This window comes from Lagenorhynchus albirostris, chromosome 7 (assembly GCF_949774975.1).
Source record: "Lagenorhynchus albirostris chromosome 7, mLagAlb1.1, whole genome shotgun sequence".
In the NCBI taxonomy this organism is placed as follows: Eukaryota; Metazoa; Chordata; class Mammalia; order Artiodactyla; family Delphinidae; genus Lagenorhynchus; species Lagenorhynchus albirostris.
In genome coordinates this window covers 55,880,752-55,896,283 of record NC_083101.1, presented here as the reverse complement: position 1 = coordinate 55,896,283, position 15,532 = coordinate 55,880,752, and the positions used below count along the sequence as shown (strand labels likewise).

The 15,532-nt window shown below is 41.4% G+C and overlaps 1 protein-coding gene and 2 non-coding genes across 3 annotated transcripts in view; all 3 read right to left on the bottom strand.

The window, feature by feature from the left end:
• Window positions 1-3,180: 3,180 nt before the first annotated feature.
• Window positions 3,181-3,253, bottom strand: TRNAG-CCC (transfer RNA glycine (anticodon CCC)). The gene has a single exon. It is a non-coding gene; the product is annotated as a tRNA-Gly (tRNA).
• Window positions 3,254-6,585: 3,332 nt separating this feature from the next.
• On the bottom strand, window positions 6,586-6,692 carry LOC132523996 (U6 spliceosomal RNA). Its single transcript, XR_009541761.1, has one exon. It is a non-coding gene; the product is annotated as a U6 spliceosomal RNA (small nuclear RNA).
• Window positions 6,693-12,881: 6,189 nt separating this feature from the next.
• PDCD1LG2 (programmed cell death 1 ligand 2) overlaps window positions 12,882-15,532 on the bottom strand; it is a 60,570-nt gene continuing 57,919 nt past the window's right edge. Inside the window, exon 7 of the mRNA XM_060153470.1 lies at window positions 12,882-13,432. Coding sequence (XP_060009453.1) covers window positions 13,427-13,432 — 6 coding nt within the window. The 3' untranslated portion in view covers window positions 12,882-13,426. The remainder of the gene's footprint in view (window positions 13,433-15,532) is intronic.

Here is a 15,532-nt window from a genome sequence, read left to right as displayed (position 1 = left end):
ACAGTAGGAACAGTTGAAGCTGGAAGGCTCTGGGGTTTCTGTTCTCTGCTCAACCCTCTGCCTGTGGCTTTCCTGGTTCTTTTTCTCCAAGAGGAACCCTAAGGGGAGAAAAAATCCAGGTTCAAGTGGGGCTTCAGCATCTGTGGAAGATCATTATTGGACTTGACTGAGTGAGGGACTGGCTCTGGTTTTGGTAAGCCACTGAGGTCAGAGCTGGGGTATATCCCTATGAGCCACTGACTGATTTCCCCTCAAAAGAAGGGTAGGTTGAAGAGTTTGAGGTGCACAGAAGGGACCTTTGGGGTAGGGGAAGCAAAAGAGAAATAACACTTCTTCCCCAAACTCTTTCTGGGAATTCATCATAGAAACCCCATAAGGTAATAGTGTCATCATTCTGTGATAGAAAACCATGTTCCCACAAAACAGGGATGACAAAGGAAAGGTAAAGGGGGTGGTATGGTGGTGTCTGGTTTGGTTTTTACAACAGATTTCATGATAAGACTGTAAGACCAGTTTAGATGCTTTCCGTGAGTAAGTGGCTTTGCTTATGTGTTTTCTCTATGTGTGGGTGCAGGATCAGAAGAGGAGAAAAACAGGGGAAGAAACATGCAAACATCGAGATTCTACCCTTGTGCTGCCAGAGGCAACTTTAATCTCTGAGATGATAAAGATAACAGTCTTACTCAGAGTTATACAGCAATCACCGGCAAGAAAATAAAATCTAGACCTCCTAATGCCTCTCATTTCCTTCAGAAAGTCTACAGGAACTTAAGACTGCTTTAAGCAGCCCCATGGGTTGCTTGAGTTAAAAAAAAAGGCAAAAAGAGATAGAAGAAAGAAGTAATTTGCAATTATTTGATACACGGAGACCGTGTTGAGGTTCAAATGGTTAGGGTTTTCTTAGAAGTAACCCATGGTAAGGCTGTTGTAGCTGAAAGTGAAAGTATCAGTGCTGTCAAAGTGTGATCCGTGCATCTGTGCCCACCCACCAACTGTTACTGGTCTGTGAAGGCTTGTGTGGTCGGTGCTTTATAAGAGGGCTATGAATGATCAAACTGTAGACCACAGATGTGCCTTTATATGTCAACAGGATTTTGCATGAATGAGGGATTTTTTTTAAGCTTAAATTTTGGGGCCAGATGTATAAAACAACTTGTGTTTTAAACAACAGATTTGTATTAACGTTCTAGGCAACTGTTTGATTCCCCAGGACAGATAGATATGGCCTCTTTACTCCTATCACCCAAGAAAACTTAGTCGACTTTGTCATGATCTGTCTGAAACTGCCTTTCACCACTTCTTTTTCCTCTGTGACAGTTTTCTAAGTGGAGAGGAAGGGTCTGAACCTGGGCCTTCTGCATCTCAGGTTTCAGTTACAACTGGAGGTCAATGTCCACTGATGGGCAATTACTTACGTTTGCTTGGAAGCAGAAAGCATTTCTCCCAATACATTTTTCTTTTTAATTATGTTTCGCCCCCAAAATACATTTTCCTTTGTGGTTGGTGTAAAGAACTTTGTAGTTACATAAACCTGTACTTGGACCCCAGAACTGTTACTTACTTGTTGGTTGTGTTACTTTGGACATAGGACTCTCAGCTTCCATTTCTCATCAGAAAAAGGGGATAATCTTACCTATCTTGCCAAATTGTTGTAAGGGGTTAAATGACACAGTTTATGCAGAACAGCACATGCAGTGTTTAGCATAGCAGATTTCCATAAGTGTTTATTGCTTCTTTGCTTTCACTTGGGCAACAGGGCCCAAGAGGGAGCTTGGGAGAAGCACAGATGGTAGGTAAGAAAGAATAAGAGAGGAATAAAAGGAAATAGCTTTGGATGAGCAATCTCTAGTCCACATGCTCAGGACATTTGTACCCCAGCATGTGAAGTAACTTGCATGTTTCATGTTATGTGAGTTAGTGGAGAGTGAGTTGCTCTGGCTTGATGTTCTTGGAAACTGTGCCCAGTGGCTTGCTGTCATGGGAGTGTGTCCAGTCGCTTTGTGAGGATCATTCAAGCTGCCCACAAGGACCAATGTATAACAGTGGTGTCCTGCCTTCAAAGAATCACACCTCTCATTAATGCCCAAATACCTGAGCTTCACCTCTCACGTGACTGCAAGAACGCCAGTCCCTGACTTCTCCTCCCCCAACACTTCTGGGAATTCCCAAAGAATGCTTATTTCAGTCAACCACCTGGAGCCCCAAGCATAGCCCATCTCATAATCCTCCACAAGAGAGAACAGACTGCAACATTTAATATAACTTTACTGAAGGAGAAAGAAAAAGACAATGCATAAAAAGAAATATCAGACTGGGCTCTCCACAACATCTCCTACCCTCATCTCAAAGGAAGGGTATCTCTCCCTCAGTGCCTTTCCTGCTGCCATGTGGGAGGGATCAAGTTTCCTACAGACAAGAGTCCATTAACCATGCCTCCTCTTCCCAGACCCCAAGGAAATGCAGGTTCAGGGCTGCAATTCTACTCACAGTAAAGGCAACCTTTTTGCATAATCAGTGCCTTTTATGTACAGTACCTTTTGTAATATATGTAGCAAGTGCTCAATAAATATTTGTTGAGTGAATAAAGGAATGAATGGTCTCAACCTTCCTGTTCCAGATCAGGAACTGGTTTTACATTTATGTGATTAAAAAAATTATTAATCTTTTTACCCTGAAATAATCAATCTCAAATGCAAATTTAAAATCTTCCTTCTAGAACGACTAAAAAAAAAATCTGCTAGCTTTGAAATAGCATCTTCTCCCCATTTCTGCACCCATCTTTCTTTTTATAGCAATTAACATTTCATGAAATATTTACCCTCAAGTCTAAGCTGCTATACCTCATTACAGAGGGCATTTACTGTTAAGAGTGTATTTCCTGCAAATCCCAGGATTTTCACTTCTGCATGATGGCTGGCTGAGCAGACTCTGTTATCTCCCAATACAGCTTTTAAGACAAATTACTTATACTAGTAGCTAATCATTCATTAAGCTCTGGCTCTATGGCTATATACTAACTGTGATAGGAACTTCAGTGTATTATCTTTTTTTTTTTAATGTTTATTTATTTATTTATTTGGCTGCACCGGGTCTTAGTTGCGGCATGCGGGATCTGCGTTGCGGTATGCGGGGTCTTTAGTTGTGGCATGAGAACTCTTAGTTGCAGCATGTGGGATCTAGTTCCCTGACCAGGGATCGAACCTGGGCCCCCTGCATTGGGAGTGCAGAGTCTTAGCCACTGGACCACCAGGGAAGTCCCTAGTTTATTATCTTGAATCCCTTCAATAGTACTGCCAGTTAAGATTCATTATTTTATATATGAAGAAACTAAGGCTGAGAGAGCGTGAACTGCCTCTGATGATGTAGCTGGTTAGTGGCAGAGCTGCCTTCAACTCAGGCCTATACTTCTGAGCCTCAAGGCTGGTTGTAAATATAGACATATAGACTCAACTAGGTAACTTTATGAAATTACATCCCATTTCCCACTTCTCTACAGTATTCTGCCATGTACCCCTAATGGTTGTGAATGTCTGCACAAGTCAGCTGCTGTTACTAATGGAGAGTGTTGAATTATCCTTCAGTGTTTTGAGATTAAAAGTCTGAGAACCACCACAGCATGCTATTTCTCTCATCTGCCTTCTTCTGTCTCAGGCTCCAAAAGAAAGTTTCTGAGAATTCTAGTTCTTCGCCCTTACCAGTATTGCCCAGGGTGACTCCTACTTAATTCTGTAAATGACCTCCAGAAAACATAAAACCTTGCAGCAAAAATTCATGGCTCCAACACTTGGCTGAGAGGTTGTGTTTGACTTCCTTCCAGTCCTTACAGAATTACTTTTCCCTCCCTTGGCTTGGTGCCCCCCATTGGCCAAACCAGCAGGTTCTGGCCACTGCCCTTAGTGACTAAAGGGGTTGGCATCATCACCAGGGTAAAGGCCCTTCGTGGGCTGCTCCACCCACACATACCCACGCTGCTTTCCCCATTTTAATCATCTTGTGACATCTCTTCTTTTTGCATACGTTATCACCTGTGTAAAAGGTTCGAAAGGGGGTTTCTGTGACCTGCAAGCCCCTTGAGGACAGGGATGATGTTCCACTACCTCTGTATCCCTAGTGCCTAGTACAGTGCTTACACTAAATCAGTGGTAAAATAAATGAAAGGCCCATGTGACAACTGCAACTCTGGACAGGCTCCTCAACTTGGTAACTAGTTGAGTGTCCAGCACCCAGGGACACTGAGTTTGGTTTCACAGACAGAGAGACACAGATAGATGGCTAGTTAGACAGATGGGTAGATAGATAGATAGGCTGAGAGATAGGTAGATCAAATGAAATACCATATGCAAAAGCAAGTTGTAAATGTTCTTGTTATACCATTTGCCCTCATTCAAGGCTGATTTTCAGCAGATACTCACAGGTATGGTTGCATGATTGTAGTGGATAGAACTGAATAGAAAATAGCCACTGCCTCAAGCACCCTGAGTGTCCCAGTACCACCCTGGCCATGTCCCAGGACTCCCTGCTCCTCCAGGACCCCCCTGATATTCCCACAACCTAACAACTACAGAAGTAACTCCTGGCTCAGCAAGGAGCTTCCAGGATGCTTTTCCAGCATTTGGACCAGTGTCCATTCTGATCAGCCAGGGCCACTGCTGAGCAAGTTGGTGGTTTTTTAATATCATCCCTGCCCCCATGACTTAGCTACTCCCTACCCATCATGGAAAATCCTCCAGGCCCTGTGCATTCCTCATCACCGCCCCCCACCCCGGTCTCTTGTTCTTCTCCCTCCCATGGGAGCTCTGAATTCCTACACCCACTCTGAATTCCTTTGTCTTATGATCTGTTCCACTCATTACAGAGTGAAGTACATCAGAAAGAGAAAAACAAATATCATATAATATTGCTTATATGTGGAATCTAGAAAAATGGTACAGATGAACTTATCTGCAAAGCAGAAATAGACACAGATGTAGAGAACAAACTTATGGATATCAAGGGGGGAGTGGGGGTGGGATGAATTGGGAGATTGGAATTGACATATATACACTACTATGTATAAAACAGATAACTAATGAGAACTTGCTGTATAGCACAGGGAACTCTACTCAGTGCTCTGTGGTGACCTAAATGGGAAGGAAATCTAAAAAAGAGGGGATATATGTATACACATAGCTGATTCACTTTGCCGTACAGCAGAAACTAATACAACATTGTAAAGCAACTATACTCCAATAAAATTTTTTTAAAAATTAAAAAGATAATTTTATGTGGCCTTGTTTTTTACATAACTTTTCCTGTGTGTGATGTATTCCTCCCACTTCCTATAAATTCCCCAGGGTGAAGCATACCTAATATAGACTTTGTATCTCTCACAACATCTCATACAATGCTGACTGGGGTTCAAACTTCCAAGACAGAATCTGATAGATCCTGGGGATTAAGCCTTAACACTCAGCAGCTCAGAAAGGGAGGAGATGCTTTCCGGGTAGTCCGATGAATTCCCCATCTCACCGATGAACACTCAGAAAAGTAGGGCCTCTGTCAGCCTGGGTTTGCACTTTTCATTTTGACTCTGGGGGATATAGCTGGAGCCTGTCAGCCTGGCATTTTTCCTAACAGCTTTCAAATGTCACATTTTAACATCTAGTACTCACTGTTCTTTCCTTCTCTTCATTTTTAGAACACTCAGAAAAGATTTTGTGTTTTTGGGAAGACCCCTCTTGCTCCCCAGCCCTGAATTTTCTGCTTTTAGGAGAGTGGTTCTTGAGGACTACTCCCCAGAGCATTATTTGGAAAGGACGTGAGCAGCCTGTCCTGTCACATGTGTGTCATGTGCTCTGTCACAGCCCAGTCATGCATTGTGTGCAGAGGCCCAATGAAGCAGGCAGTATGGTGGCAACCCCAGAACCTGCTCAAACTTTCACTTAGTAAACTTTCCTTTTAGTTTCTCTTTAGAGTCTCTTTAAAACACAGGTGAAAGCATGTACCAGAAAGAGGAAAAACACAAGTAGCGCATATAAGAATTTTTCCCAAAATACCGTTATACTTGGTATTTGTGCCACATTTTGATTTTCAATAAACACTGAATTTCTAAAATTTCAAAATATTAAAAAATCTTTTGAATTTAATTTAAATTTAATAATTAAAAAATTAAGTTTAAAGATTATTTTTTAGGTTAAAATTGTTAAATATGTTTTTCAAAACCTTTCAAACACAGGAAGAATATAATGAAAATAAAAATTGCCCATATACTCATCACATCAACAGAGCGGGTTACTGTTATCACCATACTAATTTTACAGTGAAGAAAGCAAAGGTGAGGAAGGAAGAAAAAGAAGGAAGGAACATGAGCTTTTAGATTTTCTTCTCAAACCTTTAAAAATAAAAAAGGATTCTATGGAAATTAACCCACAGAATTTTTGAAAGGAATGACAGATATACTGTATTCCTAATAACACTTATACTGCCAGGAATACCACTGCTGTTTCTGAACATCACAGTGTTTCAATGATCAATAAGCTTTACAGAGCTCTGGATTCCATATCACAGAGGACATATAGATATATATCGATATATATTGATATCGATCTATATATGAAATGCTTCATGAAATTGTGTGTCATCCATGTGCAGGGGCCATGCTAACCTTCTCTGAATCTTTCCAATTTTAGCATATGTGCTGCTGAAGTGAGCACTTAAAATATTTTACAAAAGTACTATACATTACCAAAAAATCTTGTAAAATAGAGAAAAGGGGGAAATTACACCAAACCCTACCTCTTTAACAAAACCCTATTAATACTTTAGTATACTTCTTTCCAGCCTTTTGTATCATTCTCACTTTTAAAATTTTATTTATTTACTTTTTTGTTTGTTTGTTTGGACTTAACATTGTAATAGAAAGGAACAAGTTATTATAAGACCACCCACACCATTGCTCCACTCTGATTTTTTTCTCTCTCTCTCCATATATATTTTATATTTACCTTTGCTTATTATCTTCACGTGTCTAGGACTTTTATAGCATGTTGGATAAGGAGAAATGGCTTTGATATCAGTTAGCTTAGGTTTGAATACCTGCTGTATGAACTCTGTGAACTAGGGAAAATTACTAAGCAACTTTGTCTCAATTTTCTTCTGTCGCTGAGGATAGCACTCTACCTACTCTTCAGGTTCTGTCAGCACAAAAAGAGATAATGTGTATAAAATGAGCAACATAGTGACAGGCTCATGGTAAGTGCTCACTGTATAGAAACTATTTTTCTACTTAAAATTATATCATATGGGCTTCCCTGGTGGCGCAGTGGTTGAGAGTCCTCCTGCCGATGCAGAGGACACGGGTTCGTGCCCCGGTCCGGAAAGATCCCACATGCCGCGGAGCGGCTAGGCCTGTAAGCCATGGCCGCTGAGCCTGCGCGTCCAGAGCCTGTGCTCCGCAACGGGAGAGGCCACAACAGTGAGAGGCCCGTGTACCGAAAAAAAAAAATTATAATTATTTCATATTCCTATATAATCTTTATAACTGTCATTTTTATGGCTAGATTACTATTTAGTCTGTAATGCAAATACCAATCACTATGACTAATTCACTTCTGTTTTGTTTGACAGATTAGTTCCAGTTTGGGGCCATAGATAACACTGTAATGTACTTTTTCATATAATACCTATTTCACTTTAGTCTATGGATTTCCTTTAAGAAAATCCTTGGAATGATATTTTTGGGTAAAAGTATGAATCTTGACATGATTCTTGCTATATATCCAAGCACTTTTTTTTTGAGTTCATTTTTTTAAAACTTAAGAGTAATCTAAGCAAGTATAGAGTTTTGTATGTTTCTTTTTTCTTTCAGTGTTATGGCAAAGCTTTTTAAAAAATTATATATTTATATTTACAATGAACCTCTCCACGTCTATAACTTTTTCTATATTTTTTGGCTATTTTCTCAGATTAGAGTAGATTTACATACTGTAGAATTCCTCGAACAAATGGTATGACAAACTGTAAGACCTCTGTTCTATAGACAAATAACCTTCCAAAAAAAATTGTACTGATTTATATGACCACTAACAACTTATGAGACTATCAATTTAACGTGTTCTGGAGCATTATGCGTTATAAATTTAAAAAGCTTTTGCCAATGTAATGATTTAAAAGGCCCACTTAAGTTTTGTTTTGATTTAAATTTTAAATGACCTGTAAGTTTGAGCCTTTCATTTTTTGAATTTTAAAGCAAGGAGAACTGAGACACTGGCATGTTGCCTGATTTGACCAGCAGCCTGATTATATTCCACTTCAATCTGCACAACACAAAATTTCAGGCATTAGTTGCTTCCTCTGTACTTCTTGCAGCTGTTCTGCTTTAAAATGGAATTCTATTTTTATAGAACAAACAGAAATGAGCAGAAAACATGCTGCTGTCTTTGAGTTTCTTCTCCTAAGTGGAGCCTGCTTTTGAGAACACACAGTTATAGACAAGATGCAGCTGATGACCAGCATAAGCATCCTTACAGAAAAAAATTTCTTATTGGCATCACCAAGGTCTTACCTTAAAGGTCCAGAAAACTGATTTTGTCAGGACACTCAGAATCAGACTAAAAATCTGGATCATGCTAACCAAATTCCTAGGACTTTTCTATAATAAGAAATACTATTAATGTGCAGATCAGAAATTGCTTCAGAACATTCTATTCCCATAGAGAATCTATATGAAAAGTCAAATTATAATCAGTTTGCTCAGTAACCAGAGAATCAGGATGGGGTAGGAAGGGGGGACGGTGGCTGGGATGATTTTAATGGCTGATGTCATCAAGCTATGTGAATCGGATGCATCCATCACCACTGGAGGGATAGACCAGACAGGTGGTAGCAATGCATGTGCTGGAGGAACGGGGACCCCTTTCCGCTGGATGTGCTTGGGATTCACCATCACACTTTTCCACATTGGCCTCTCTTTCCTAGACTCCATGCATTTGCCTTCAATTCAATTCCACAGTATTTGTCAAGTATCTTCTATGTGCCAATTATTGTATTGGGTTCTGGGACTACATAAATGAATAAAAATCCAGTTCCTGTTCCTAGGTACAATGCAGGCTTTTGGAGAAAACCAAACACATATGTAATTACAAAATACCACACGATGAGAGCTTGACTGTGTTACAGGTCTAGGACCATGGCTGGCTTGCAGAATCTTTAAGATCTTGCTCTGCTACGTGACATGAGCAACTTGTTTAATTTCACTGGGCTTTAGTTTGCTTGCGGGTAAAATAGAGACATTAATTGTCTCTATTTCATTGAATTGTGAAGTTTAAATGAGGTGATACGTGTAAAGCAAATAGAACAATGTCTGGCACATGGCTTGAAAGTTATCTATAATGATAAACAATTAACCTCATGATGGCCAGATCTGAAGCTCCTGGATGAAGAGGAGAATTGGACCCCTTAAGAAAGGACTGTGCAACAATGTCGCAAATAATTGGCATAGATCCTCCTCCAAGCCATCCCCAAAGGAATGTAAAGTCATTTACTAAGGGGTCTGTGCACTGGGGGAAATGGAAATACCCAAACTTTTCAGGAATTCCAAAACACTGCTCTGAAATGACACTAATTCTTAGGAATCCCAAATACCACTGTGGTCCAGTGGTCAAAATAGGGGTTTAGAGTGATCAGGTGATAAGCGGAGTTTGGGCCCAGTTCCAGTTCATCATGGATCTGTAAGCCATGCAGCCATTAAAAATAATTAGGAAGACTAGTCAGCCACATAGCTGTGAACTTATACACAGCGACAAATTTGAAAAAAAGGACAGAAAATGACATGCTAACAACAATAGCCAAAACTATGTACATGTCTGGACAAAGAGCAAATGCCAACAACAAAAATGAAAATACTTGTGCTTGGATGATGAGATCATAGGTGATTTTTGTTTGTTTGATCTTTCTCAATTCCTCAAACTCTCCCAAATGCTATTTTTGCTTTCTTTGTAGAAGGTACTTTTTCAAAAAAAGACTTAGAACTCATCTAGCTCTTTTGTTTTGAGGATTGCCATAATATACTTTTCAGCCAATCATAGTAAGGTCATAATAAGTAAGAATGTTAAGTGTAGCCATTTTCTCTAATATTATAATGAGTCTCAGAGCCAATCATGCATGAGGCATCTATCACATAAAAGATGCTGCAGGAATGACAAAATCTCACTCTCTCCTTGTCCTCCAGGAGCTTATAGTCTAAGGGGAAGATATAAAATGTGCTCAAATCCTCATGATTCAAAACTGAAAAAGATAACTGCTTTAGAGAGGGACAAAGAAAACACTGCTCTGCCCAGAGTAAAGAGAGCTCATATTCAACTGGAGAAAAACAGAAAATATTCACTGGCAGAGCTGGCATCTGACGGACAGATAGGGTTTTGCAAGGGAGAATTGAAGTCCCAGAAAGGAGATGTTCCAGGTGAAGGGGACAGCACAAGGCATACTGGAGAACTGGTGAGCCCTCTGACTTAGCTGGAGAATTCGGCATGTACAGAAGAGCCTGGGGACAAAAAACCCCTTGGCTGGAAATCCTTGGAGCATAACTTACTTCTCCCTTAGGGCTAGGATTCAGGAGAAATATCCTGCAGACAGATTAGCTTAATAGTGTCAGGACACTGCCTGTTTGGCAAGAAATAGTGGCTGGTACATCAGGGATTACCAATGATACTTGTTATTTAACAGGTATTTACCATGTGCTGTATAAGCTAAGTGCCTGATAAAGGAAGATGTTAACAACCTTTCTTATATTACAGCTGGCCCCTCATATCCACAGGTTCCACATCTAGGAAGTCATCCAACTGAGGACTGAAGATATTAGAAAAAAAAATTGAAGGAAGTTCCAAAAAGCATAGCTTGAATTTGCTGTGTACCAGCAACTATTACATAGCATTTACTTTGTATTTACAGCTATTCACTTAAGCATTTACATTCGTTGGGTATTATAAGTAATCTGGAGATGATTTAAAATATGTGGGAGGATGTGCATAGGTTATACAAAAATACAGCACTATTTTATATAAGGGACTTGAACATCCACAGACTTGGTATCTGAGGGGGTCCTGGAGCCAATCCCCTGCAGATACCGAGGGACGACTGTATTCATCTTTTAGATAAGGAAACGGATGGTTAGAGAGATCAAATGATACATGCAAAGTTGTATGATTCATATATAGTTGAGTCGGGGTTGGAATCTCTCATGTCAGAGCCTCTTCTCCACCCACCCTCCTGTAGTGCCTCTTTGGAAAAAGTAAGAGTGAAATTAATCCTAGGCCAGCAAAAAAAGACCACATGGTGTATGTAACAAGTAAAATCCCACCTTAAAGTCCCATCGGGTAGGAAATCAGGACACATGGTGGGGTATAATGAATATGGTTTCACTGCCCTAGCTCTATCCCTTCCAAACTAAACAGGCAGCCTTAACCAAATTTCTTCTCTGTGCCTCAGTTTCCTTCTCTTTAAAATGGAGACATAAATAGTGCCTTTTTCAGAGGGTTTTGAGAGAACGCATTCCAATGACATGTATAAAATGCTAAACAATATCGGGCATGTAGTAAGTACTTGGTAAATGTTAGACATTATGACTGTAGGCTGTAGTGTAGAACGTTCCTCCTGCTAGGACACAATGCCTAATGGTCTTCTTCCCCAAAGAACCCTGAATTTCGGGGTATTGGAGGTAGGCAGCCCTGTCCCTATTTGGTATTTCAGAAAATAGCTCCAATCCAGGACTAAAGATGGTGGTATTTTGACAGAAATCATTATGCCACCGGGTTCCTAATAGAGTTAAATATTACCACCCAAGGATGCAGCATGCCAGCCACACATCTGTGGGGAGGTGGGGCCCAGGATGGAGAGACTTGCTTCTTCAGGGAGAAGGCCTTGCCTGCCTGCTCTGATCTCTGCAGCCTTAGGAGGTGCTGCTTCTCCAGCAGGGACCCCAGACCAAACCATGGGACCCTGCCCTTCTGAAGAGGGCATCCGAGTGTGCCTCAAAGGCTTTTAAACCTATGGGAGCCAACTGGCCTGACGGAACATTAAACCTACTGACCTCGATGGGCCCTGAGGAAATCACTTAGCCAAAAGTAGGACATCAGAACACGCTGAAGAATAAACAATTGAGTTTTATTCTTCAACGGCATTCTTTGATGTCTATAGAAGAAACTGAGATGTTATATTATTTGTGTGTTACTCACTTTCACACCCCTTCATTCCCATAAACCTAAAATTAGTCTGTACACCAGTTAAAGAGTTTGCTTCAGGCCCACTCATCCATCTGTTATGCTTGATAATGTTTACATTTGGATAGTTTAGGGGTCAATTAATGTCCTGAGCTTTGTGGTCCCAGCACAAAGACCAAATTTAACATGATTAGCCTGATGTCACCATGTCCAGTTACCCTCCTCCTTGACACACCCATAATGGGATCTCACAGGATTTCTAGTGCTGACATCAAAGGCCTCAGCTTGTGAGTATCACCGTATCACAGACCTAGAAACTGAGCCACTGAAAGGTTAAGTTTAAAGTCATATAGAGGGCTAGGAAAGGAGACTTAGTCTGGAGCTTTGATCATCATGGCTACTCATCTGAAATCTTTGCAGAAGTAGCATATTAGCATGCCAAAATTTAAAATGTGTATCATTGGCTTTTGAGGTTAAGGAGACAGAATTTTTTGAAGGAAGGATGTAATTAAAAAAAAAAAAAGCACCATTCAATATGGTGCCATTACAGGTTAAAACCAATGCTTTGTGATTCAGACCTCACAAATAATACTCAATGGCTTTTTTCCACAATTTGTAGTTGACCACTCTGTGTACTTAAATGCTTAAATACTTCATTAGAACAACTCAGATGCTTTCAAGATTCCTGTAAGTCATAAAACATGTCAATTATGGCTTGACTTTGTATAAAGCCCTGTCTGTGAGCTCGCAGTCTCAATAGGCTTGTCCAGTAACCAGAGGAAACTACAGATAAAAGTATCTCTACTGGCAATCTGTCCACTTCTGTAACTGGAAATTTCCACTGGTCTCTGCTTCTGGAAATCACTTTGGAAACTTAGGGGGAAATAATTCCTTTTGTTTCCCGTCCAGAAGCAACAAAGAGCCTGAGGACACTCACTGGGGTCCAGCATCCGGTGTGGTCTTTTTCTAAACTGCGGTAGTGTGTGATTGGAGCCACGGGCTGCAGGAGTGAGAGCCCGCATCAGTGGAGGGGTGGCTGCCTGACTTCTGTAAGTACACCTTGGCAGGTGCTGCCTAGTCTTGCTGCAGTCTCCAGATTAAAGTGCTGGCTCACACAAAGGCATTTGAAAAGTGCACACAACAAGCTTTGCAGGCCAAGGGATTCTTGTTCAGAGTCTAGAAGTTTCTTGAGGATGTCCCATCAGGTCACTCCAGCTCATCAGGCCACAGATTCAAATCTGGGGAGAAAAGTCCACAAATAGGAAAATCGTTTTTCTGACTAGAAAATACATAACCTCTCAAAATCAGATTGGAGTGAGAAAACTGGAGTTAGAAAAAAACGCTCAAAAGGCAGCATGGCTTAAATCTTTCTTTCCACCCCCTCGATCATTGCCCTAGTCCAAATCTTCAGCCTTTCTCTCCAGACCTGTGGCAAGAGGCTTCTCTCCTCCGTACTCTGGCCTGTAGTCAGCTCAGCAATACTGGAGCAAAGTTCTTGGGGCTTCCCTATTCAGACCTTTTAGAATTCCGATTGTGCCAGATATTCCTGTTTGTTCATGTAGATGCTCTCTCCACCCTGCTCTGTCCTGTTCATACCCCAGGATTGCATCACTGGCCTTTCTTCCCTCTGGTTTCCATTCCCTCAGTTCAGGGGAGAAAGGAGATTGCATGGGTGATAGGAGGGTGAGGTTGGAGTATCTCTTCCTCAGCCACCTTCTGGACAGTTTGCAGGTCAGTTTTATTCCTCCGTTAAAGCCCACAGCTCCAGGGGGCAGCCCTTTCCTGTTGCTGTTTTCACCAGTGTTCTGGTAACTGCTCCCTCCCCTTTCCCCTTCAGGCTGAGGCTCAGTCACTGGTCCCTGCTCTTTTAGTCTCAGGATGCCTAATATCCCTCACTGGTTTCCCCTCATCCTGCTCATGTCTTTGTAAAGAGTAAAAACTTGTAAACTTGCTTCAGTTACCCCCTTGTATGTGCCCTCTGTCTCCTGCTGAGACCTGACCAAGGCACCCACGCCTGGTGAGTAAAATATAATCTCCTTTGCCCAGAATTCATGACTCACGATATGGCCCCCAACAATCTTTCCCCTTATCCCATACCTGGCTCTTGCCAAATGAGGATCACATGCCTTCTCCTTCAGATGCCTCACGTCTTCCGGTCTCTCTACCTTCCCTCCCGTGTCCCCTCTATCTAGAATAGTGTGCTATTTCTGTTTCTGCCTGGCTCAAATGTCACCTCCTCCATGAAACTTTTCCTCCTCCCTGATTATCCCCAGCCCAAAGTGATATTCTTCCCCCCATCTCTGAACTTTTGTGCATTATGTGTACCTCTTGTAAGCCATAGAGAACCATAAAAAACACAGAGACTTCTCACACCAGTAAAAATCTATGAGCACTGGTGAGTGAGGCCATTCCTGATGCCCCCAGCCCCTTCTCCCTCCCTGGGACAGCTGTGCTCTGTGTGGAAAGGAAGCATGATGTGGGGTGGGCATTTCTGGGGATTCTGTGGCCAGATAAATAAGGTGGGCTTCAGAATAAAGTGATCATAGAAGATCACTTCTATTACATGATTTTCCAAATATGTTCCAAGAAGCACGAGGTACCTTGGAAGTCTTTGCAGGGACCTATGGAAGGGTCTTTATATCCTCTATCCCAATTCTGCCACTGTTTTAATCTACTTTTGTAAGATAATAGAAAATATATATATTGGTCTCGGCCCCCAATTCCTGGCACAGAGTTCCTAAAACCTTTGTAATTTCCTAAGTGGTAAGAGCACTAAGAGCATCTTTTCTTCTAATATTTGGTCCTGGTTCCTGATACAGACCTCCTAAATCCCTTGGACTTTCCTGGGTGGTAGCAGTGTCTTTTGGTCTAGTGAGGTGACTCTTGGTGGGCTGCTGGATGGGTGCTGGTCACCAGAAAGACCAAGCCATAATTAGAAGTTTGGAATTTTCAGCGCCACCCCCTATTCTGCAGAGAGGGGAGAGGGGCTAAAAACGGAGTTAATGATTCATCATGCCATTAAAAATCCCCAAAGGAAGGGTTTTGAAGAGTTTCTGGACTGGTGAACATGTGGAGGGGCTGGGAGAGTGGCACATGGAGAGAGCATGGTAGCCATGTGTGCCCCTTCCCAAGCAATTTGCCCTACACATTTCTTCCACCTGGATGTTCATCTGTATGCATTATCATATCCTTTTGTAATGAACTGGTAAACCTAAGTATACTATTTTCCTGAGCTCTGTGAATGGCTCTAGCAAATTAGTTGAACCCAAGGAGAAGGGCATGAGAATCTCAGATTTATAGCTGATTGGTCAGAAGTACAGGTGACAACCTGAATTCAT